Consider the following 24996-nt stretch of genomic DNA (forward strand, 5'->3'; position numbering starts at 1 on the left):
ATGCCTGGGAAATTGAAATATTTCAAAAAGATGAGGGCAATCAATGCCAAGACTTCCCTTTATTGCCTGCAGAATACTTCAACCATGCCATCATCCTCTGTGTGGTTGATAGGAGACATCATAGGTGTCTCCTATCACGGATGCTTTGCTATCCATCCCCTTAATGGGTAGAGACCCAGAGGCTCTCTACCATGTCATCCCTAATGGCAAGGAATGTACAACCTAATCTCTCCCTTACTTACAGCACAACACCTCTACCTCACCTGCCCTGCTTATCCATCCTGAACAGCCAATAATCCTCCATCCTAGAAATCCAGTCATGGGACTTGCCCCTCCCAGTCTCATTAATACCAATGATATCAGAGCTCTGGAAAGGGAACAAAGCTTCCAGTTTGTCCCATTTGTTCTTCATACTGCATGTGTTTGTATACAAGCATTTCAGCTATGCTCTTGATTTTGCAGAGCTTCCTGAAGTAGCATCAGTGCTCTCATTAGCCTTGTCACCCTCAGATCCCTTGGCTTAAACTCAGTGTTTGTGATGGTACACCACTCCCTGGTGATCCTAGTTTAAAACCCTCCCAGTCAGCCTCATCAGGTTACAGGCAAAGAAATATTTGTCTCATTGAGATGGACCCCGTCAGGCCCCAGAAGACCTTTCATCTCAAAGACGTTTTTATCGTTATAAAACCCAAAATTCTAGCAGAGGCACCACCAGTCTTGGAGCCAAGCATTGATCACCTGAGCTCATTTTTTTCTTTCTCTGTCTCTCCTCTTTACTGAGAGGATTGAGAAAAACGCTGTTTGTGCTTCTGAGTCCTTTCGTTATCTCCACAGGGCCCTGAAATCTCTTGTGATAGACCTTCCTGTGGCAAAATCATTGGTATCATCTTGAAAGGGGAGGAGAGGATAATAGTCTGAAGGCTGTGTTGTCCTTGAAAGCTCACTGGAAACATCCCTGATCCGAGCACCATGGAGGCAGCAAACTTTGCTGCGAAGAAGGTCTGGTCTGAAGATGGGATCCTCTGTGACCTTCAGGAGTGAAGACAGGTAATTTTCCTCCTAGTACCTGATATAGTGCTGTGTTTGGGGTTTAGGATGAATATACTATTGATAACACACCAATGTTTTAGTTGCTGCTGAGCACGGAGCCAAGGACTTTTCAGCTCCTCACACTGCCCTGCCAGCAAGGAGGCTGGGGGTGCACAAGAAGGTGGGAGGTAACACAGGCAGAACATAGCCCAGCTGGCCAAAGGGATGTCCCGTGCCATGCTGGTGTCATGCTCAGCAATAAAACTTGTGGGAGGTGTCTAGGAAGGGCTGCCATTACTCAGGGACTGGCCGGGCATTGGTCAGAGGGTGTTGATCAACTGTGTTGTTGTTGTTGTTTCCCTTTTTATTAAATTGTCCTTAACCCAACCCACAAGTTCTTGCACTTTTAGCTTCTTTAATTCTTCCCCCATCCCACTTGGGGGGTGTGAGCGAACAGCTGTGTAATGCTGAGCTGCCTGCCAGTTTAAACCACAACATCTATGCCTATTGTGAGTTAGCAGGAGCTATAAAGTCTTCTGTTTCGCTCTGTCCTGAAAAGAGAAAGGCACAGAGAAGGGTATGGCTTCTCTTATTATTCATAAGAAAGGCTGCTGTTCCTGACTAAGTACACACAGAGGTTTATTCTTCTATATTTTTCCAGAAGAATCTGCCAAACATTTTCCTGGAGATAAACTTGAAAAAAGTTGCTGGACTAAAAATTAGGAAATTTAAAAATTCTTAGTTTACCCCACAGACATGTATTTTGAAAAGAGCAAAACACTACCAACGTAGTGATGCCACTATCTCAGCAAACCTCTCTCTGTTTCTGTCTTAAAATAGCAAAGTCATTAGATTGTAAGTAGCAGGTGGACTGTATGCATATCGACCCAGGCACCAAGAAAGGCTTTACTCTTTCTTTCACAGCTAATCTGTACAGCACCTGAAGTTTCTCATTATATTTGTGATTAGATGATTTTCAAGGAGTTTGAAGGACTTCTATAAAACCTAATTTACTGCTTTAGCTTTCCATGTGCTAATCTTGTGCCTTGTTAAACACAAATTCAATTGTAAAATTCTACTTTGACCCTATAAATATCAAGATAGTACTTTTTTCAGTTACTTTAATGAGATTCCCTACTCCACATTAGTAACTTATACACTAAGATTGGTAGACAATGGTGACTTTAGAATTAGCTTTTATTATTCTTACTGATTTTGTCGAGTTCTGTTATTGCATTTTGGAATGCAATCACAAAATAAAACAACAACCAACCAAACAAAAAAAAACAAAAAAAAACACAGAGTACCTGATGCTCCATTAGCAATTAATAATTTCACTTTTAAAACTATTTTATTTTCCATTGGATTTCATATGATTGCTTAATACCATCACAAGAAAAATTTATGGTTTTTGCTCATGAGTCAACAAAATTCCACAGACTTCTTTTTTGGAACTACAAAATACCTGGTAGGATTGGTAGGATATCCAAAATGTTACAGACAACTACTTTTCATATTAACAAAAAAAAAAAAAAAAAAAAAAAAGCTTACCAGCAAAAGAATGCTGATGTGTATAAAATTGATCCTAAGAAACTCCACCAGTACCTCTTTCAGCTACTTAGACCAACTTTTAAAGTCCACTTTAAACACACATTTAATGTTAGTCGATATATTTTGAGATACTGCTGTTTATATACACCTTTTATTTCTTCATACTTAAAAAGCAGTCATACTCCATAATGAATATATCTAAGTTATTTGATAACATAAATGCTAACATGTCTCTCTTTTCATAGTCTCCATGTGGAAGTATTTTATTCCAGTGTCGTTCATTTCATTTCTGTAATATGACTTCATTACATAATTACCGAATTGCTCATTAGATTTGTTGAAACACATAGACCTGATTATTCAAAACAAATCCACTAGTGTGTTACGACTTGTAATCTCTGATAACATAGACTGACTCCTAATAATTTGAGATGAAACTGAAAAGTAAATAGTTGACATTACTTCTTTATGTCATAAAAAGAGAATATGCTTTCAGACATACATGTCTAGAACAAAGCCACTTTATTATTGCTAAGTAAAGTTTAGTTTTCCAGTGTATTTCATACAGAATATTTATTTTCCAGTTCTTTATCAGAGGCAACTCTAGCTGCAGTTCAATAATTAATATGCCTGTTCATTTTCTAAGTATTCTTACCTCTTCTCTTGGAGCTCAGCTGGTGCTGATCATATACATACGCCAATTTATTTTTTTTTCTACAAATCAAATGTCTGCTTATATGTCTATTTTTCTAACAAAAGTTTCACAGAAGTATTAATCAATTCATTGAAAAGGGAGTTCATATATAAATGCGGACTAACAAAGCTGTAATCAGACTTACATTTTCATTAATCTTTTTGTTATGGACTTATTGGGAAAACTGAGAAAACCAAAACACAATGCCTAAATAGGTCAAAAAATGATAGGAAATCATACTACATACTTTCTCTCCCAGCTCCATAGAAATGCAATGACAAAAAATATTTCAAGCTAAGGACCAAATGCAATTAAATTCAGAGCGCACCTTGTGCAGCAGCCTTGGAAGAACTACTAGCACTGTTGACAAGCGTAACAGTGGGCCTCCATGTCTGCTTGATAGGTCTGACTTGTCTGCTGCAAGACAAATCTGTTTTATAAGACAGTATCCTGCATTCTCATATTTTCTACTGCAGAACAAACAAACCTCCCATAACTTCACAAAAGTGTTATACCTTCTTTCTGTTTTCCATATTTAGGATTTTTCACATCACCACTTCTCAAGAAGCATAAGGTGTTATGTTTTTTGTTGATAAGATACCTCTTTTTCCAAGTCCAGTAACTCCATTGCTAAACTTTTTTTTATCTAAAGGTATTTTTGTTGTGTGGGGCATAAAGCAGTACTTATTTTTCTCTAAATTATCTGGCATTATCATACCTGTCTTAAAAAAAATTCTAATTTACTCCATCAGTGAATTTATCTGCAGATCATATTCAGTCATTGTTTCTGTCCTCTTAGTTTACTGTCAAATGAACAAGTGTACAGGAAATGAGTCTTCCTCTACCCTTTCTTCTAATATTAGCAAACACTATAGTAAAAAAAAAGAAAGAGGTCAGCATGAAGCTACAAAACACAAACAAATCTTTGTTTTGAAGTCTTTCCTTTATAATATCTATCACTCAGGCTGGCTTCTATGAAGCTGGAATTGTTTTCTGCAGTTATGAAAATCAAAAAAAAAAAAAAAAAAGGAAAAGTTTAATTTCATGCAACATGTAATAATCACATCACCCTTTTACTCCGAGTTATACAATTGCCTTGAATTTGCTTAGTTTCCATACAGTAGAAATTCTGAATAGAAATGTCCGATTTCCAACTCTTTTGTAATCAGTTGTAATCAACTCTACCCAAGCTCAAGGAGCTTTCACCAACTTTAAACAAAATCAGTTTTAATTTGAAGATTTTGTCCTAAGGTGCCTGACCTCAACTTTCAGAGGGTCTGAGCTTTCAAAGCATTTAATAAATCATTCCTTGCAGCTTCACACAGAAGCTGCTTTTCTAAACATGTACACATGTACATACATACCTATATCAGACACTACAGGTAAAAATAACAGAGCTTTCTTTTTTTTAGGAAGAACTCTCATACTTATTTTTCTATATCAAGTACTTAAGCCAAGAATCAAATACCGCTTTCATTAACTAACTTGATTATGGCATAAGAATTTCTCAATTTATTTCAAAGCATTTTTCGCTTAAAGAGTAAACACACCCAATCAATTGTGTAAGGATAGTTATCTTCACTTTCTCTTTGTCATGCTTTTCTATTAAGGTGGCAGGGAGAGTATTAATATTACAATGACCAATGACCATTATATGCTTTAATGGGATCTATCCTGAGAATGCCAAATTCAATAAGGCCTCTTCCAACTCGTGATCTCATTAAAATGCTTGTTGGCAACAATATGCAGAGCTGGATCTGATACACAATACCACAGTCCCAAAAGAAAATAGAAAAAAAACATCTTGGGGCACCTGCTTTTCCTCTTGACTATGTCAGTCCTTCCAGCCAACTTCATTATTGTGAAGCTATAAGGTTCCTGTATTACTCAAAGCTGTAAACATTTTCTTAATTCACATATGTTTTCTTATTGAATTCTGAATTATGGATATTGATACATGACACTATTGTTATTATTTAAAAAAAAAAAAAAACAAAACAAAACAAACCATTATTTTCCAAAGTTTTCATCAAAATTAACAGCTTTCCCAATAGGGGGAAAAAAAATGAAGTACACAATCAATTTAAAAGTAAATCATACTGACACCACATGCAAAAAAAAAAAAAGGGTTTGTTGTCCATGTACTTACTTGTGACCCATCTCATGGGCAATGGTAAAAGCGAGATTCAGACCATTGTCCTCTGCAATAATACATTTTCGTTTTTCACTGCACATTCCACTCAGATAGGCTATACCTAGGAAACATAACCACCACATTCAATTATTTTTATTATTACTAAATGTACATACTGTAGCTTTACTGACCCCAAATAGGTCTGAAAACTTACAGTCATCAAAACAATCCAAATATATAAGCAGGTACCACACAAAAATTTATGTATTCATAAGTTACAACTAACTTTAGCACAAAAGAGGATAAAAAGTGTAAGAGAAATCACAAGCAATGGCAATATTAGATGAAAGTAATATTACCTAATTACACAGACTGCAATGTGCAGAAAATGTATTCTTTACAAGCATTACAGGTACCTTAATAAGATATGAGGGAGCACAAGTACAGGTAGTGGTACTGCTGTAAATGAAGATAGATGTGTACAATAATAAGAAACAAATACAAACTGGTATTTTCTGTGACAGACATACAATGAAAACATAGAGCACCACACCTAAATCATCACTGTTAAGTACTGATATCATTCAGTGTGTCCATTTAAAATTGTCCATTTAAAATTAAATAGAAGAATCAGAGCTAGTAAAATTCTTAGAAGGCTGCAGTTTGTTTATTGTAGAGCCTGTAATACCAATACTATCAAATACCTAGGTTTTCAAAAATTGGAAGCCTAAGAAGTAGGCTTCTGAGGTAATGCTGTATTTCAAATAAGAAAGGCCACAATTTTAAAAGCTTGAGCAATATGCTGCTTAACTTGGGTAATGGTCATTTTTTTTCAGGCCGTAAATACATCTAGTGGGGACACATTGTCGTCATTCATTGTTTGAAATTTCAGAGTAAGCAATCAAAACCCTGTTTCAAGTGTTTGGCCTATTTCCCAGGAACATCCTTTCAATGGAATGGTGCCCTATGGATTAACATGTTTGCTGGATGTTTGCGTATAAAGGTCAAGTTTGAAATGTTTGACAGAGTCTGAAATTTAGTCATAATTAGCATTCTAAGTTAACAAGATAAAAGTCATTCTTCTTGCAATCCAACTATTTGTCAGTCTGTAAACACAACCCCTCAACCACAATATGAAATTCAAGTAGTAACTCCAACACAAATCTGGCAGTGGTCTTCTCAGTAGAGCTAGTTTAAAGTTTTTGGACACAGGGCTCATGTGACAAAAAAATGTTGCTCAGGACTGAAAAAAAAAAAAAAATTGATTTGAATGTAACAGAACATTTCAGCTTTTACTATTTCTTTCCAAAGAAAGGAGAAAAAGTGAAGTAGGCGACAAAAGAAACCTGGGCTGAAAAAAAAGGCAAAACATATTCAAAGCAAAAAAATAAAAAGTCCAATGACACCTCACTCTAAGTGTAGATATCATTTATATTATCTTTACTGAAAATAAGAGAAGTAAGAAATGCTCTGAATTGTAATATACTATTTTGAAGGTTATACTCCAGCAGCTGAGGCAAAAAGAAAAATCATTCCAAGACCTTTCTGTTCCTTGTAGTTCTACAATTATGTTCATTTTACTTCAGATTTTAAGTAGAGCTGATAACAATACAAGAAGTAGCATACAGCAGGGCTCTGACTCGAGACAACACAACGAACTTACAAAGTGCTAAAACAAAACAGAAAAATTACTCTCACCATAGAAAAACAAAAAACAACAACAACAACAACAAAAAGGCAAAACAAAGCAAAACAAAAACAAAAACAGTGCTGCATTTCAGAGTACTACAATGCCTCCTGTTGAGAAATGCATTTATTTCTTAATGGCTGTGTGGCTATGATAAAACTTATTTGCTGGAATGTATGGAAAGAAAATTCCCAAATCCCTCTCCTTCTGTTAATGTTGAATATCATCAATAATCAAAAACCGTCTGATTCCGTCAAGTTTCTTACCGTGAAAAGAAACCCCCTAGCCTTCTTTTGACCTGTGAAGGGCCAGGGTCAAGTATACATGTATTATGAATATCTCTCCACACAACAACACAAGTATACTATGTTGCTATGTACTGCCCCAAAATCATAATCTATTCCCAAATAACTATGTACAGTGCAAGCTTTATACCTATTTTGCAGAAGCAGCGCTACATTCCTGTAAGCATTTTCAACAATACTCAATATACATGACCAAAACTGTTTGGATACATGACAGTCTTTGAAGGGAATTCATTACGCTTGATCTTTTAAAGTGTAACATATGAAACAAAAGAGATATATTTCATTTAGATTAAGTTAGATTTTGGATTTTAGAAATGTTCAAAAATATCAAATGCAATGTACGTTTTATGACTTTGCCCTTATTAAGCAATATTGACTTTATGTGTGAAAGCCACATAAAACAGCAGCTACTGGATGCAAATCAGCCTGCTACTAGCTGTGAACTAGTTTCATGTCTTGTCCTTGGTTATTAATTTCATGTGCAGAGAAAAAGAAACTGACTTCAATAAGCAACTGCTCTTGCTTAGTTACGTCAGCTCTAGGTAAAAGATTGAAATTCTTCTTTAAATATATGTATGCTCACTGTAGTTTCACATGGCTTATTAACACAGCTGGAACTGCTCCAAGGTTAAATCCACCAGGAAAAAACAAAACAAAACAAAACAAAAAAACAAACAAACAAAAAAACCAAAACCAAAAACAAAAACAAACAGAAAACAAAACAAAACAAAACAAAACAAACAAAAAAAACTGCTCCTTTGTAATGATTAAGGTATCTGTAATGATTAAGGTATCTCCAATGAACTCCACAGGCTCAAACAGATTGAGACTAAAACATTCAGATCTAAAAAGTGCTGGCTAAAAAACAGTAACATAATCTCATTCATAATTTTAAGAAGGAACTTGTTATCTACCCATAAAAGAAAACTATGTTGTGAAATAAAAAAGTATTGCATGGATACACACTGCATACAAAGCATTTAAATTACATCACTGTAGGTAAGTATTTCTCACATTAATTCTGAAGAAAAGATACACAATATTTGTTAAGAAAACAAATCTTTACAGTCGTGCCCTAGAAGAACCATGTATATAATATATATTCTTATCAAACATGTAAATATCTAAATGAAATAGATATTTTCTTTTGCTTCAGAAAAATAGAACTTTTGCTGAAGCTGTAGCAGTGGTTTTTTTCTACTACCACTACTGCTTCCAGCGATGATTTACAATTCATACTATGATATGGTACGATAGATTTCCCAGTTTCTTAATGAACATCCTCATCATTTCATCATAACTATTTATTCTTTCAAAGCACACACACCTTTACAACTTCTGTGTTGAAAAGCTGTGGTTCAGCTTGCAGAGGTGTTACATAAAACTCATTACCAACTAAAGTATCCAAACAAATTCATCAACTTCATATGCTCATTCACAGCTTGCTGTCCCATAACATAAATCCACTACCTATAACAGAAGGCCACAGGAATGAAAACAGCACAGTAAAAAAATATAATCACTTTAAAAAATATGCAGACATATAAAACATTGTTCTTTCTTACAGTGACCTCACAACATACAAACATGATTTGAGCATGTCCTAATTTGTAGCAAAACATTTTAAAAGGCTAGGGAATGGTTATTATTTTTCCCTTTATAGTAATTCAATTACATTACTATTATGAAAGTGTTACACAAATTCGTTACATAGCAATATATCAATATATATCTCAAATTTCAATTCTGAACTTTCTTGGTTTCACAATACATTCAAGCTTGGGTTGTCTTGACATTGACTATATGCTCCTTCTGAATCCCTTTCCTTATAACTGCTCTAAAATTTCACTAATTTTAGATGCTGTTAAAAGAGAAAGATACCCTTCCACATATCACCAGTTTACAGGTGATAACCTGTAAACATTCCTGTGCTATTTCACAGCTCTTCTGTTATGGGACCGGTAATCTTCTGGCCATTAGATTATTTTTTGTTTGTTTGTTTTGTTGTTTTTAGTTTACTTTAGTTTTTCCTCATATTTTAAGGCAATAATGAATAGTAAGAAATACAGAACAAAGCTCACGTAAAAAATCTTCTGACTTCAGGGAAGAAGGACAGGGACTCACCCAGGTATCCCTTCTACTACTGATCAAGTTGAGAGTCTACCCAAATCTACAGTCTATATGAAATCAAAAATTCATAAAAAAACAAACTGAAACTCCTGAAAAGGAGTTTCAAAGCTGAAAAAAATGTAAAGAGCATATGTTTGTATAACACTATATATATATATTTATATATATATATATATATATATAATATATATATAGCACTATATATATATATATATTATATATATATATATATATATATATATATATATATATTCATTTCAAATTTAAAGTATTTTATAATGAACGAGTATGACATATTCCTGGGAATTAGGGATAGTATGTTCTTTCTCATGTTGTCTACCCACTAGTCAAAATCATCCAATGTGACCAAGATGAAATCAGTAAAACAGAATAGATTCACACCATCTACTGCACTCCCTGTCATCTTGGAAAAATAATGAAGCACTCAATTACTATTGAATGCCTATTAGATATAATTTCAAGCACACAGAAATTGTTCATGAACTTCACAAATGATGGATCTGTTTTTATAAAATTAATGTACCTACAACTGATATTGTTTTGGCACATGCTATGAATATTTATATGTGGAGTTAAAATATTTATATATGGAGTTTGTTCTAAAGTTTCTACACCAAGCTTTGGAAGCAGCAGTATAAAACACTGTTGGGATATACATAAGCAAGTACTGGACAGAAAACATGCAGAAAAAAAACTTACTCTTCTGAAAGCGCCATGCAGCAATACACTACAGATGGCATGACCTTAGAATTACTGATGATGTAAAAGTATAGTAAGCCACTAAAACAGAAACATAATTTCATGCCCTAATACATTTGGCTTTCGATTCAAACATGAACATTTCACATTTGAATTGGCAAATCAATTGATCTGTGAGCATAAATAACAGCACTTATCTGGACTTGATTACTTCTAACAAATGACTTTTTTTTTAGCAGTTCAGATGCTTAAGAAATGGAAGAAAAAAAAACCTTTTTATAGAACTGACACTTAGAAGTCTAATTAGCACAAGCTGCTCTGAACAGAGTTCCAGATACTGAGGATTTCCAGGAAAAAACAAAACAAAACAAAACAAAAAAACTCTTGTCACTCATCAGTGAATCAGCAGCGAATCAGGAAGCAATCAAATCAACGCACTTGAACACTTAACAAACAAGAATTTCAAGTGCAAACAGAAAACACTAGAAATGTATTTTTTTCTCTTTACAGCAAGAGACACTGATGATAACTATACCTACATGTGTTTATGTATACAAATATATATATACAAATGTATATATATATATATGCAAAAATACATATACATACTGATGAAAGATACTAGAAGAAACAATAGGATAAAAATGAATGAACTTTCGCTGCATTTTATGCAAACATAAATCCAGTTTTTATCACCTATTTTGTTAGTTTATGATCTATGTAAATCTTGAAAAAGCAAAACTTGTAGAAAAACTTTATCAACAACTAATAAGTATGTGATTTTATGCTCCATAACGCTAAGTCTACTTTTCTCTCCTTAAACAAACTGTTGCAGCTTAATCTTTACAGTGGGAAAAAAGAATAAAAATGGGGAGGGCATATAAATACATGTCAAATAGGCATAAATAAATACTAATGCATACAGTTTTAAGGTCTTCATTATTACATCTTATTAACAGTCCATAGTTGTTTAATATGTTATTATATGGATGGTAGAACTGCTGGAAGTTGTTTGGTTTCTTTTAAAATGCAGCTCTCATGGAAGGCATCTCTTTCTTAAGATGAAATTACTTAATTTATTTTAAATTAATATTATTTTAATAAAAAAAAATATTGAGATTACTAACTTAAGACGAGAACTAACATACTGTTATTGCCCAGATGTCTACTTGTACTAATTCTGTCCTCTACAGCGGTCAAAGTAAATTCACAGGCAGTGGAAGCACAGACACCCATTTGGAGAACAATATAGAAATGCTGCCTGGACAAAAAAAAAAAAACACACACACACACAAAAAAAAAAAAAAAAAAAAAAAAAGAATGTCTTTAGGTATGTTGGTTGGAAAAGTAAATCCAAAGAAAATGAACCCTCCTGCAACACAAGTCAGGAGATCTATTGATGACTGTTTAAAAGTTTAATTTTTTTACACAGAAGCAGAAAAGTCTACTTTTAGAAGTTATGCAATAAAGACTTTCAGTCTTTAAATTACATGGGTAAGAGCGAAAGCTCTTATGAAAGCTTCATGGAACTCTGTTATATAAAATTATATAACTTTTGAAAATGAGACACCTCCTTCTTTGGCAACAAAACTGAATGGGTCTTTCCAAAGTACATGAGAAGCTTGCTTCTTCGTAAGCCAGAAACAGGTTGCACACAGCATCAGCCATTCAGAAGAGTTCTCACAAAATACATTCATAAATAAATTTATGTTGATGATATGATTTTCATTGATGTATCAGACAAAAAAAAAAACAAACAAGCAAACAAACAAAACAAGATACATGGTTTACTTTGAATTGAGTATCATGTGCCTCACATTAAGAGTTAGTGCCCACTTCTTGCCATACAAGTCAGTTCTATAAGCTGACAAAACCCTTACCACTATACAGAAGGACGGGGAGATGATGACAGTGAACACTGTGGTACTCCACTGGAAGTGTTTTTGACAGCTCAGAATTGTTTTCTATGTTATAGAGCTTGTTCTAGGCAGTGTTATAATGTTGTTTTGCAGTCCTCTAGGCTATTCGTGTAGCTTTCTCTATGAGTCCCTTCTGGGACTCACATTTTTTCCTGGGTGGCAGGATTAAACCACAACAAAGCACCATACATCCACTTGCTTGCTCCCCCTCAGTGGGATGTGGAAGAAAATTGGAAAGGTAAAAGTAAGAAAACTCATGGGTTGAGATGAAGACAGTTTACCAGGTAAAGTGACCCTAGTCACTCTGGTCAGTTTGGGTCAGATGTTCTGGTTCTGTCCACTCCCAATTTCCTGCACCCCCAACCTCCATTCTGGTGGGGCAGCATGAGAAGCAGAAAGGCCTTGGGTTTGTGGAAGCGCTGCTCTGCAGCAACTGAAAGAGTGGTGCATTATCACCAGTGTCTTTATCAAAAATCCAAAACATACACCATACCAGCTGCTATGTAGAAAGTTAATTCTATCCCAGCTAAAACCAGGACACTGGGGAAAAAGAAACAGGAAAAGATATTTGTGTGAACTAGCCATTTTCTGGCCCCATGATATCTAAACATGGCACTCCTGATCTTGAGTTTAGTTGTAGAGAAACAGGAATAGGAATTTCCTTCTACTGAGAAAAGCTTTTATTACAGTTCATTACTTTCTGTGATATAAATATACAGACCATTAGAAAGAACTATCTTTTTTAACATTACACCAGATGGGAAAATGGAGAGCTTGAATTCTGCTTTTCTTTGATAGAAAAAAGCCTACAATAGAAACTAAGAAAAGACTGCTCTCAATAGATCATCATAAAGATTAGAAGATCTGTAAACACAATCACACAATTTTTCTTTTACTTATCTACAGTTGTATAAAGCATTACAAGGGTTAACATACAATGTGTATGCATGGTATGAAGGCTGCATCAGTTCCTTTGACTAATTTTCTCTACATTTCCATGTACATGTGCATCCAACTAATATTATTTAGTTGGATCTTTATTATCCACCTTTAGTTTTTCTATTCCACATTTGATTTACTGTGAGCTACCTGTTTAATAAATTATTAAAAAAAAAAAAATTAAAAAAAAGTTTTCCTCTTTGTGTCTGATTAATAAACCCCTAAAATAGAAGGCTTAGAGGAGACTGACAAAGTCAATGTGCTCCTGAAGCTAAAGGAGGAATGTAGGGTGTGACTTATTACAGCTGTGCCAAAGAAAGCTGAACAAAAAGGACCAAAGGATGGCCTTTGTTTGAGATAAATTCATGTATCAGTTCAGTGGATTAACTGGTTGTGTAAATGTTTTTCTCAGAGTTAATCAAAAGGGTGTGTCTGTCTTCTTGAATTAGAACAGTTATTCCAATTATATAAGCTGAATTAATAAAATAGGTGTCCTTTGCATGCAAACCTTGGCTAACATGGAGTATTCATTACTTTTGAAGAAAAAAAGATACAAAAGAACATCTTATAGATGTTCTATACAACTCCTGTATATCATGAGTTGGAAGGGACCCCTAAGAGTCATTGAGTCCACCTTCTGGCTCACCACAGGATCAACCAAAAATCAGACCATAGGTCTGAAGAGTGTTGTCCAAATGCTTTTTGAGTACCAGCAGGTTCAGTGGCGTTACCACTGCCCTGGGGAGACTGTTACAGTGCCTGACCACCCTCTCGGTGAAGAACCTTTTCCTAACATCCCACCTGAACCTTCCCAGATGCATTCCCCCCTTCAACATCATTGTGAACATGTAAAATACAATTAGACCCTTATAGTAAGATCACAGTTAAAATTGACTTTCTCAATTTTAGAATGTTAAAAGTGAAGGCAAATAAGATTAATTATATGAAAGTCAGTTTATAGAAGCAAGTGATCAGATTACTGTGGTAAGCCTCTGAATCTGCTCTGGTCAATATGTACTCAGGAAAACATACAGAAAGGATACAGCCCTGTGTGCCTGAACCCTAAATGTATTCAGATCTGATTTAATAGCTATTTAAATCAATGATAGTGTTGTAATCACACACACTGTGTTATGTTATACAAACAATATTCTGTTTTTATGGTGTGTAGAAAGATATACTGCCTGTATTTTTATGTTATGAAATTAATTCATTGAAAAAAAATCAGTAAACAGAGCTGGAGAAAATGATTACCTGTTCTACATATTTCCTTCTAAAACATTTTTAGAAAAAATATAACATCTGATACGTGTATATGGGAACAAATATCTTAGGTGATTAAACAACCTGCTGACTACTAAATGACTTGTATCTGGTATTGGTCTATTTAAAAAAAAAAATGAACGTATGGCATAGATTTAATGATGGCTTTACACTGTATAATGTACTTAAAAACAGTTATTTTTCACAGAATGCAAAACATCTTAGAGGTCTGCAAACTGAAGCCTCTGGTGTGGTATGACTTATAAAGGAAAATTAGGGATCACAGACTCTAAGGGAGATATAAAGATATCTCCCTTCTAAGGAGGGATATCTTTGAAATGATAACCTTCAAGGTTATCATTTAAGGAGGGATATCTTTGAAATGATAACCTTCTAACCTTCTAAGGGAGATATCTTTGGTATTTTTGCCAAAAAGGTAAATGAAATTTTAATTTCCCGAGAATAACCAAAGTAGGATTTACAGTATAAGAAATTACCATGTGACTACTTGCTAACATTAAGAAACGCAAAATTACATAATTTTATGAAGATGATCTTTTCTAATAATTTGCTTTGCTACTGAATATTGCTACTGCCAACTGTTTAAGCTATAATTTTTCTAGCACAAGCACAAATTTAAACATACCTTTATAAAAAGAACACAAAGAAAAGCTCAGTTGATTTAAAAGTACATAGCTGGAATATATCAAAAAACATTTTATTTTAAAGTATGTATTAAAATGCTCCAGGAAATAGGAAATACACTGCGCAAAACAGTATGTTTATGAAAGAGGTGACGTACAGGTGCATTTCAGACTTCTAAGGGAGCTATGTGCCATGTTTATATTTTAAAAGTTCCCCTGTCTTTCAAGATCAGTTTCGAGGTAGTCTGCATTTTGTAAATAGAAATTTTCTACAACTTCTTAAAACTTAAAAAAAAAAAAAAAGGTGCTCACCTTAAAACTTGAGCTATATGTCATTTCAAGATCTTTTCTGTAACTTGCCTAAAAAGCAGAGAATACTTGTTGCATGTCTATTTTAATGAAAATATACTATATTTTTAAACTATCTTTTTCTCTTACTCTGCTTCTAGGAAAATCTCCTTGCCCACAAGAAATGATCATGAATTGATGTTATCCTGCAAAGTAAGATGATCCAGTAAATTGTCAAATATGCCTCCCTTGCAGATTTCTGAAATGTGACTTCAGAAATTTTAAAATACTATAGACCTACACCTCTGTACACCATAGTCAAAATACATTAGCATCAAAGAGCAAAATATGTAATAGAGGTAATTAAGAATTATGTCAATCCAAGTAGTGAAAATATTAATCCAGGTGCCTATCTCTCTTCTTGCCTCCCTGACATCTAGATTTCAGTTCTCACATTCATAAAATGTACAGCTGCTAAAACTCATGTTCTGGACATCTGTGAACACTGCAACACCTTTGATTTCATTTCTTGTCTCATTCCATTCCATCAAATCATTTTTTTTCTGAACATGCTTCTAAACCTTGTGTAACATCAATGTCTCTTCCCTACGTGATCTAGTCATAATAAATTACCAATGCTTTTCCTGCTCTTGCAAAGATTCCAGCCTTGATACCCCATTAATCCAATTTTCCTGTGATTTAATTTCTAGTGAGTTCTTCCCTTTGCCTTGTTACCATTCTCTGTTCAACAAGTACGTGTGAAATTGCTCTTGAGATGTATAATTTTCATTTTCTGTTTTTATTTCTGCAACAATACAAACAAGAATTTCTTACTGTCTTTTGTATTTCTTTTTACTGTATCTGCACTACAGAAATGACACTGTGTGGTAGTGACATCAAACTATTCCTTGATAAACAGTACTTCAGCACAATAACACATTTCCACATTTTACTGTAGTCTGGGTACTGTAACACATTTCTCATGTTTCCATGAGATAACCAAGAAACACGAAGTTTATTTTACTGTTGTTGAGAACCCACTTGAAGAAAATGTTTAGAATTTATTTATTTATTTATTTATTTATTTATTTATTTATTTAATCCTGGTGTAACCTGCATTCTCTTTTGTGTGAGAATAGGAGCAGATAAGGGGATTAAATCGGGGGGGGGGGGGGGGGGAAGGGTAAAATTCATGGGTTGAGATAATGACAGTTTAATAGGACAGAAAAAGAATGGAAAAAAATGTCACTTGCAATCCAAACCATTCTACAATTCTATGACTAGTCAGCTGTGATTAATTTTTTGTTTGTTTTGTGTGTCTTTGATTTTTAGATAACCTATTACTCTACAGTCAATTTTTTTTATGCTTGTGACCTTTAATTTTTTGATGGGAATAAACTGAATTTTGTTTCATTGTAAGAGAGATGAATGACAGATTTTGAGACTATTTATAGCAGATACCAGTAGCACACCTTATTAGAAAGGTGAATCATCTTAACTAATGCCTGTCTGATATATGAGAACAAAGGCAGAGGTATCTTGAGAAGAATCTTCTATTCAACTTCTTTTCAGTTAAAATTATTTGAATTAAAAATACTACCATTATTTCATCTCCAGATATCTATCCTGTATTCCATCTTAATCAGTGCCATCTAAGCAGTTATTATTATTCTGTGAAGGTGGTTTTGCTGCCCTAAATAAGAGTCAGTGCCAACTGATCAGTAGATCAACTTGCACTTGCCCTGATAAGTTTCATCAAGACCATTTCTCAATGTTCTTGCAAATTGTTTAAATGTCAAAAAATTTGTTGAGTTTGTTGGGATGGTCCTCAAAACACTTGAACTTTATGAAAGCAAGCTGAAAAGATCTTTCTTCTTCCAGAAAATCCACTATCCAAACTACCTGTGCAAAATCTCCAAGAACAATAAATGAGAACTAAAGGAGGTTGCTTTGTCTCACATTTGCAACAATAGATCCTGACCAGTCCCTAACTGAGCAAGCTGATTAAATGATGACTTACTTGATGAGAAACTCATGTTCTATTCATGTTGGGGTACCAGCATCCTGAGAACATAAACCCTTCAGTACAGCCTGAAAACTTAAAAACAAATGAACTTGTTGCCATTTATGTGTCATAAAAGGAAGATATGGTGTATATTACAATAGAAAATCTGCACAATGCAAGGCATTTATATGAAGAGTGAGTTTTGGTGTTCTTTCTGCATGGCAGACTTTTCACTGTTTGATGTGGTTGCCTGGATCATCTACAGTTCTCTCTACAATTACCTCTCAAATACCAAAAATCTCTTTCCTTTCCACCTCAATTAAAGGCCCCATGTATTATTATCTACCCATCCTATTCTTCAAATTCCAGAGAAAAATATGCTGTTAGATAAACCACCTAATGAATGCATTATACTGATGCTTTTTTTTCAGTCAATACTATACTATGAGGGCTACTCTGTTCAAATATTACTTTGCAAACATTTTTTAAAGCAATAAAAATACTAGACATCAGTATATCTATCAAGAGCTCAGCACAAGACTCATTAGAGGAATGGCTAGCTAGTTAGAAAACAGGTTTATTTTACAGCCATATATATTATATTGTATGCATGATACATGACAAGAAACAATTCTTTATACAACGTAATATAAAGCATGCATCAGTACTATACAGTATATAGAGAGTAATTGATTATTGATGCATGATTACCTACAGCTGCCAACACATTCAAATTTATTATGAATGTACACAGTATTTCATCTAAATGTTATCCACATAAAAACAAGCTATTAAAAAAACAAACAAACAAACAAAAAAAAAAAAACCACTACTGTAGTGGTAAAGTCCAAGAGTCCATAAAAGATATTTTTAAAAGATTACAGCCCCTTGGTCTGCTTCAGTTTTTCAGATTTGAGGTTAGAAAAGTCATGCCCACATTTATCCCCTATCTGTCCTGCTTTTGCCTTAATGTGAGCATGGCCTCTTCTTGCAGATAACTAGCAACAGGACTAGAGGACATGGCCTCAAACTGAGCCCATGAAGGTTCAAGTTGGAAATTTGGAGAACTTCCTCAGAAAGAGTGGTTAGGCATTGGAACAGGTTGCCCAGGGATGTGGTGGAGTCACCATCCCTGGGAATGTTTAAGGAAAGTTTGGATGTGCTTTGATGTGATACTTAGGGACATGTTTGATAGGGTAATACTGGTGGACTGGTAATGGTTATATCAGATGATCTTGGAGGTCTTTTCCAACCTTAACAATTCTGTGATTCTATGTCTTACATACCATGGCCTGTTGCCCTGATGTTTCATAGGTATTTCACAACTTTTCAGTCTGGAATATTAAAAGAGTTCCTACATGAAGTTAAAACATATACACTATAAGACAAATTACTGTGATAACTAGCTTGTGATTTCCTTTTGTTTTGTTTTGTTTTATCACCAACACAAAATACACACACACTGAATAATACCACAGATTCTTTTTGCTTATTTGGCAATGCCTTTTTCTGATGGACATAGGAGTTTTGCCTATAATAAATGAAAGTTGTGGCTCAAAGCACACGTTCTAAATGTTACTAAATACAGTGTTAAAATTCTTTATGTATACTAAATCCCTCTAGATTTTAAGGTCCCTTTAAGACAGAATTTTAAATACCTCATGTAAGTTGAGACTAAATACAGAAAATAATATAAGTACAAAAATTTAACTAGAAGCAGTATAATCTGCAGAAAATGACATTTTTACAGAAGGGATACAGTTACACAATAAATTCCCCAAAACTATGGGTGGTATTGTGGGATATTACAGGACCACTTACTGAGGTCAAGAGACAAATTCAGCAGCTAAGCATGTGCTTGATACTGCTGGGATTTTGACATATGTTAAGAACAATCACAGCATGTGTCCTACATGAGAAAGAGTGCAACTGAATGCATCTGAACTGGAGTGTGCAACAAGAATTAGACATGGCTCTGAATAGATGTAATAATTAATATTAAAATGTTAAAAAAATCACTAACCTCGGAGTTATTTTACACTATCTACATGATCTGAAAATGTTGATTTATTTAGTAACTGAGCTATGATTACATCTTTAATACTATCTCAACTATCCTGCACTAATTTTTAACTATTAAAGACAACTACAAATACCAACACTATCAACAAATACAAAAAATTATCCTGAATATCAAATGAGTAACATGTTAAGAGTGTTTCATTTTCAAAAATTATTATTCCTATCTAAAATTTACAAACAGATTTAACTGAAGATTTTCAAAGCTGGAGATGAATATAAAAATAAAACTTCTAGTCTATCAAAACATTCAAAACCCTACTATTTTCTAGTCACAGATCACTATGATATAATTAGTAAGAAAGCCGTAAGTGATTTTTCTGTAGCATAATCTGAAAAACAAAAAGCTGATCATCCAATCCCCCCATGACAGAGGGGGTGGAACTACATGGTCTTTAAGGTTCCTTCCAGCCCAAATCATTCTATCATTCTATGAAACAAAACAGAAAAGAGTTTTTTTTCTTCACTTTCAACTCTCTAAATGCATTGGCTAACTACTTCAAATTAAAATAAAATACAATAAGGAAGAAGGAATTGCCTGAAGCGGTTAGTCCTTGATCAATTGTTTAAGGAAGAAAAGACTTGTTTTTTAAGAATTCTCAGTGGTTAGTAATTAAAAGTAAGCTTTGTGATTATGAAATTGCCATCAAGAGTCCATTCAGAGAGATTTATTCTGTGTTACTCTACTACTGTTCAGATTAATTAAGCTTTAAACACTTAGAATAAAACACTGGAAAATAAAACAGTCTAATGTGTTGTAACTGCGTTATTTTGTGTCTGAGTTACAACACAGTTTGAAAACAGATTCAGCTGTCTTGGTGTGAAAACCTAGGTCTCACCTCACTCACTCAGTGATGCCAACTCGGTAAAACAAAATGCATCATAAGGAAGAATTGCATCTTTGAACTTTGATGGAAGCAAGAAATGTAATTAATGTTAAGACTTTTATTATAATTATATTATTAGAGGAATAAAATTGTTGTTTGCAATAGTGAAAGTATGGATTTGATGACATAGCAAATGTATTGTCCTAGTTTCTTCTGATCTTCCAAAAAACTGTGCAGAGAATGCAATAATTCATTTGATGTTTTTTGACACACAAGGCAGACAAATCTGCAGAAAGGGTAGGAGGAACTGTACTTGTTTCCCCCCACCACATTTATTTGGAATTACCATCTAATTTGCTTCTGCTTTGTTGTATTTTAAGATACATGTCTCTCACCAAAACAGAGTTTTATTCTGAAGACAGCAGAATTCAAAGTTTCTCTGATCCTTTAAAAAAAACTCTTGCATATTAAAGACATTTGTAAACCAAACATACTGTATTACCATATAGGAATCTCATTTTAGGAAACTTTTGCAGTTCTGTATTTCTACATAGTTCAAATTATACTAAATACAATATTGTAGAAGTGTCATAGGAAAAAGCATCGTTCAAAAGCCGCATCTAAACAGTGTAGTTACTCAGTCAGCTACTGGGCACATATCTGAGTGATAGAAACAAAAGATCATACGGTGAGATTAAGTGAGGTCATTTCTATAACTAGCTGCTCCGCAAAAGTACTTGTTTTTCCTGCTCTCACTATATGAAATGTTGCTTTATATGCAGGTCAGTGAACTCATGATCTTGCTGTAAAGAAGAATGTTGTAAGAATGTAAAATAGTATGTATTGTAAAGGTTGTATCAATGGCCTTACATAGATGAAATTGCCATTGGAAGTTTCTTGTAGATTAGATGGTGCATTCTCTGAATGCCAACAATCCTACTGACAAAAATTATGTTTCATTTATATAGGATATGATAAGAGGATTGTCTACTCAGGACAGCTATTGTATTTTAGAGTAAACCAGTCAACACACAGGACAAAAACTTTAAAGAACTCCTCTTTTTGCAGTAACATAAGAATACACACATCTTCCAAGCTTATCTTTTGAACCTCCAGCTGATTTCATTTCTCCATTCTCTGTGCAAGATAGACAGGATCCTCCCGCCATCTCACTACTATTTTTGGGGCAGGACCTATACATAGGATGTACACTTTGTCCTTTGGAGATTCTATTCTGCTCCTGGCTACTCTGTTACCTTTATCAGTCTTGCGGAGAAACCCAAAAATGCACATCAAAGTTAAGTATACTGTAAACAATAGGCCTCAAGGCTTACAGATTATTGTTTGGCATTGATGAACCAGAGATTTCCCTTGCCACCTGCAGGTTTAAGCAACTGAACTGACTTGTGTAGATCTGCAGTTGCCTTAAATAGTACCTTTCTTGATTATGATGATTTATTTTTGTTTGCTTGTTTTTTGATGATGATTACATGATTAAGTCTAAGAAAAAGGAAAAGAAAAAAAAAAGCCACCTTTCTAGTGAAAACAAACTATTATTAGCATCTTCTAGAAAACCAGACACAGGCTACAGGATCCAGTTCTGACCATGGGGAGAATATAGAAGAGGGGGAATAGACATTCTGTTGTTTCTTTATCCCAGGTAAACCAAATACAGTCACTGAAAACAAGGTGGTAGCATCTCTTCCGTCCTTTCCTTTTCTCTTCCTCCAGAAGACTACAGAGTCTACTAATCCCAAACACAGGTCATAGACCCAACTATACAAGGTGTCAGAGACAAAAAGATTGTCTCTGCCTAAACAGGTCAAGTGGTAAGGGTTCCTGTTCTGCAGAATGCAGAGACTTGAATTAGCTTTAAATGAGCAACATTGAGTACCCACAGTAATCCATCCACAGTGGAATATGTATGGCTCAGCATGAGAGAACTCTTGCTTCTCAGCAAACTGCTACCACTTCCCCAGCTAATTAGATTAAAGGTAGCTATGGTTACACAAACCGAGTTTGGTTACACAAACTGATTTTTTTGGCTAAAACAAGAGACAACAGATGGATAAGAGTGAGGAAGCACAGGGAAACACTCTTAAAATTTACTTTCACAGTGCTGCTGCCCATATTCTGTGATGCTTCTCTGGCTGCTTTTTTGGTGGTAATGGGTCCTCAGCAGCCAACTTCAATTTATTCAGCATTAGCCTCCATCGGACAATGATAGCCCCCCTAATTCCCTATTTCTGTTGTATCTGTATGTGTAGGGCTGGACTAAGTGTTGGTCTGTGGGGACAAATACTGGAGAAAAAGCCCAAATACTTTGTATTAAAGATCTACAGCTTTCACATTACAAAAAGAAAGTAAATAAATCTATCTTTGGCATTTTGCTAAGTTGGATGGAAGACATATTCTTTCACTTCATTTTGTTTTGTAGTCTTTATTGTGTACATGTTTGTCTGATTCCTTACCAGTCATTATTTGTATCCTTCTTATTTAGAACCTTTATGACAGAATGGAGACCCGATGGCGCCTAAATTTTCTGCTATTGTTTTTATCTCTGCAACACTAGATGTTACCAAAGTTAGAAATTTATAATACAGTATAGTTGTACTATTCCCCTCAAACAATCTGAAAAAAGTTTTAAGGGAGTTCTGTTTAGAGATTGCAATACCAGCATTTTATTATAAATTCCTTTCTAGTAAAATTTTAAGATTGAAATACATTTTGGGGAAACAATATTCTTATAGCTGATGTTTTAACTGAAAAATGATATCTGAAAATAGAGGATCAACTGGTATGCAATCAGTTTTTTAAAATAAAGCTTTTTTCTCTTTTCTTTTCTTTTCTTTTCTTTTCTTTTCTTTTCTTTTCTTTTCTTTTCTTTTCTTTTCTTTTCTTTTCTTTTCTTTTCTTTTCTTTTCTTTTCTTTTTTCTTTTTTTTTTCACAAACCCTGCTCTTTTATGATATCATAAAATACAAAAAAAAATTAAAAAGTCTCTAAACAGTACTTAACTACCTTCTCCTCTGAAAACCACAGCCTATCAGAACATTGCACTTACTCTCCTCTGAGATCAAAGAAATGCTGTAAACCCTATCTTTCGTAAAGCATCAGAAAAGTTCCATTTACTATTCCTGAGACATCCTATTACTTGGGAATTTCAAAAAGGACGAAGATTATAAGCAAATGGTATCAATTTTAAAGGAAGCTTGTTCAAAACTATACAGGTGTGTCAACTGGAGATGTATTTAAAAAAAAAAAAAAAAAAAAAAGCCTTACCCTGTTGCATTAAGAATATTGGAACAATCAACTGATGTCACTCTACTTAAAGCAAAAGCTGTCTCTAAAATGATTCGTATTTCTGACATATTAAGTAAAATGGAACTCAACTTATACATGCTGAGAAAATTGCTGACCTTCCCTTCACTGAGACTTTTTTTTTTTTAACTGTGTGTAGTGGTTTACTACAGGCTTAGGCTAACTAAATCTGGAAATACCTTTTTTGTTGTTGTTGTTGTTTTCCATTTTGTTGCAATCAGTGTTACTAGAAAATTTTACTAGTTATCACAAATCTTTCAAAACATTAACTATGGTCACAACATTTTACACAGTACATGTGCAGTACACCTGTGGACTTTTGACAAGGGATAAAAGAAGACATTACCTGAAAAATCAGATAGCATACTGCCTGGGAAAAATATTAGGATTCAGGTGCTTAGTGTCTGATAGCTGGAAGGGTATATCTTCAACAAAGACTTAGGAAAAAAAAAGGGCCAAACCATCAATTAATATTCACTATAGGATAATACTACTAAAGCAATGGCTTTAGTAAGAGTAAATAGTAGAGCAAGTAGTGGAATAGAATTTATAGTAAATAGTAAATAGGAGGATAAATAATAAATGATAGAATAGAAGAATATAGTAAATAGTAAAGCAAATAATAGAATTGAAGAATTTTTGTCTACAATGTATTTTCAAGTTCTCCACATTCTTTGAGGATAAGTTTACTTTGAGCATTACAACTTGGAGTGATATGGTTGTATATCAATGTTTGGTACTTTCTTAAAAGCTGCATCATAGACACTAGAAATACAGACAATGCAATGAACATGAAGGCTATGCTGGGTTCTGATTCTCTCAACAGGTAACTCATTACTTTGTACAGGTCATTTAACCTGTAAGTATTGCCAGCTATAGCAATTACACTCATTCCTGGACTTTTGAAAACCACTTCATGATGACACTGTTGAGAGAACAGTGTTACCCACCCCTGAACACTTCCAAGGCATGAGCAAGCTCTTATGCACCTCACTAGACCCTATCCACCAATCTAAATCTACAGCTTCGATGCAAATGCAGAGCTGCATGGAAGCTCCAAACAAAACTTTTCAGCTAGTTACGTACACTAACACAATTTTGATGGAACAAAATTGTGCGATTGTGCTAACGTGCTGATTCATTCTGCTGGCACAAGGAAGGACTGGAAAAGGAGGCAGCAGGATGCTAAACCAAGGCAGTGAGCAGCCTCCTGTGCAAGCCCAGGAAGAAGACAGACTTGTTTAGAAACACTCATTTTTGCAGTTAACCATTTTAATCATTTTGCACTTAACAGAACTCCAAGTTGATGACAAAAGAAGACAAGCATCATTTTACAATCTGTCCTTGCCTGCAACATTTCACTGTTATATCTAGCTCACTGTTTCTACACAGGACATTAGCTAACAGCAAACAACAAATATAATACAAACGATGTCTAAGAGACTCAAAATCTTAACTG

The 24996-nt window shown here is 34.3% G+C and overlaps 1 protein-coding gene across 1 annotated transcript in view; it reads right to left on the reverse strand.

The window, feature by feature from the left end:
* Positions 1–24996, reverse strand: part of ADAMTS19 (ADAM metallopeptidase with thrombospondin type 1 motif 19) — a 160354-nt gene that overhangs the window by 76001 nt on the left and 59357 nt on the right. The window contains exon 8 of the mRNA XM_084503183.1: positions 5424–5529. Coding sequence (XP_084359309.1) covers positions 5424–5529 — 106 coding nt within the window. The remainder of the gene's footprint in view (positions 1–5423; positions 5530–24996) is intronic.

The sequence above is a fragment of the Aythya ferina genome (assembly GCF_964211825.1).
Source record: "Aythya ferina genome assembly, chromosome: Z".
Classification (NCBI taxonomy): domain Eukaryota; kingdom Metazoa; phylum Chordata; class Aves; order Anseriformes; family Anatidae; genus Aythya; species Aythya ferina.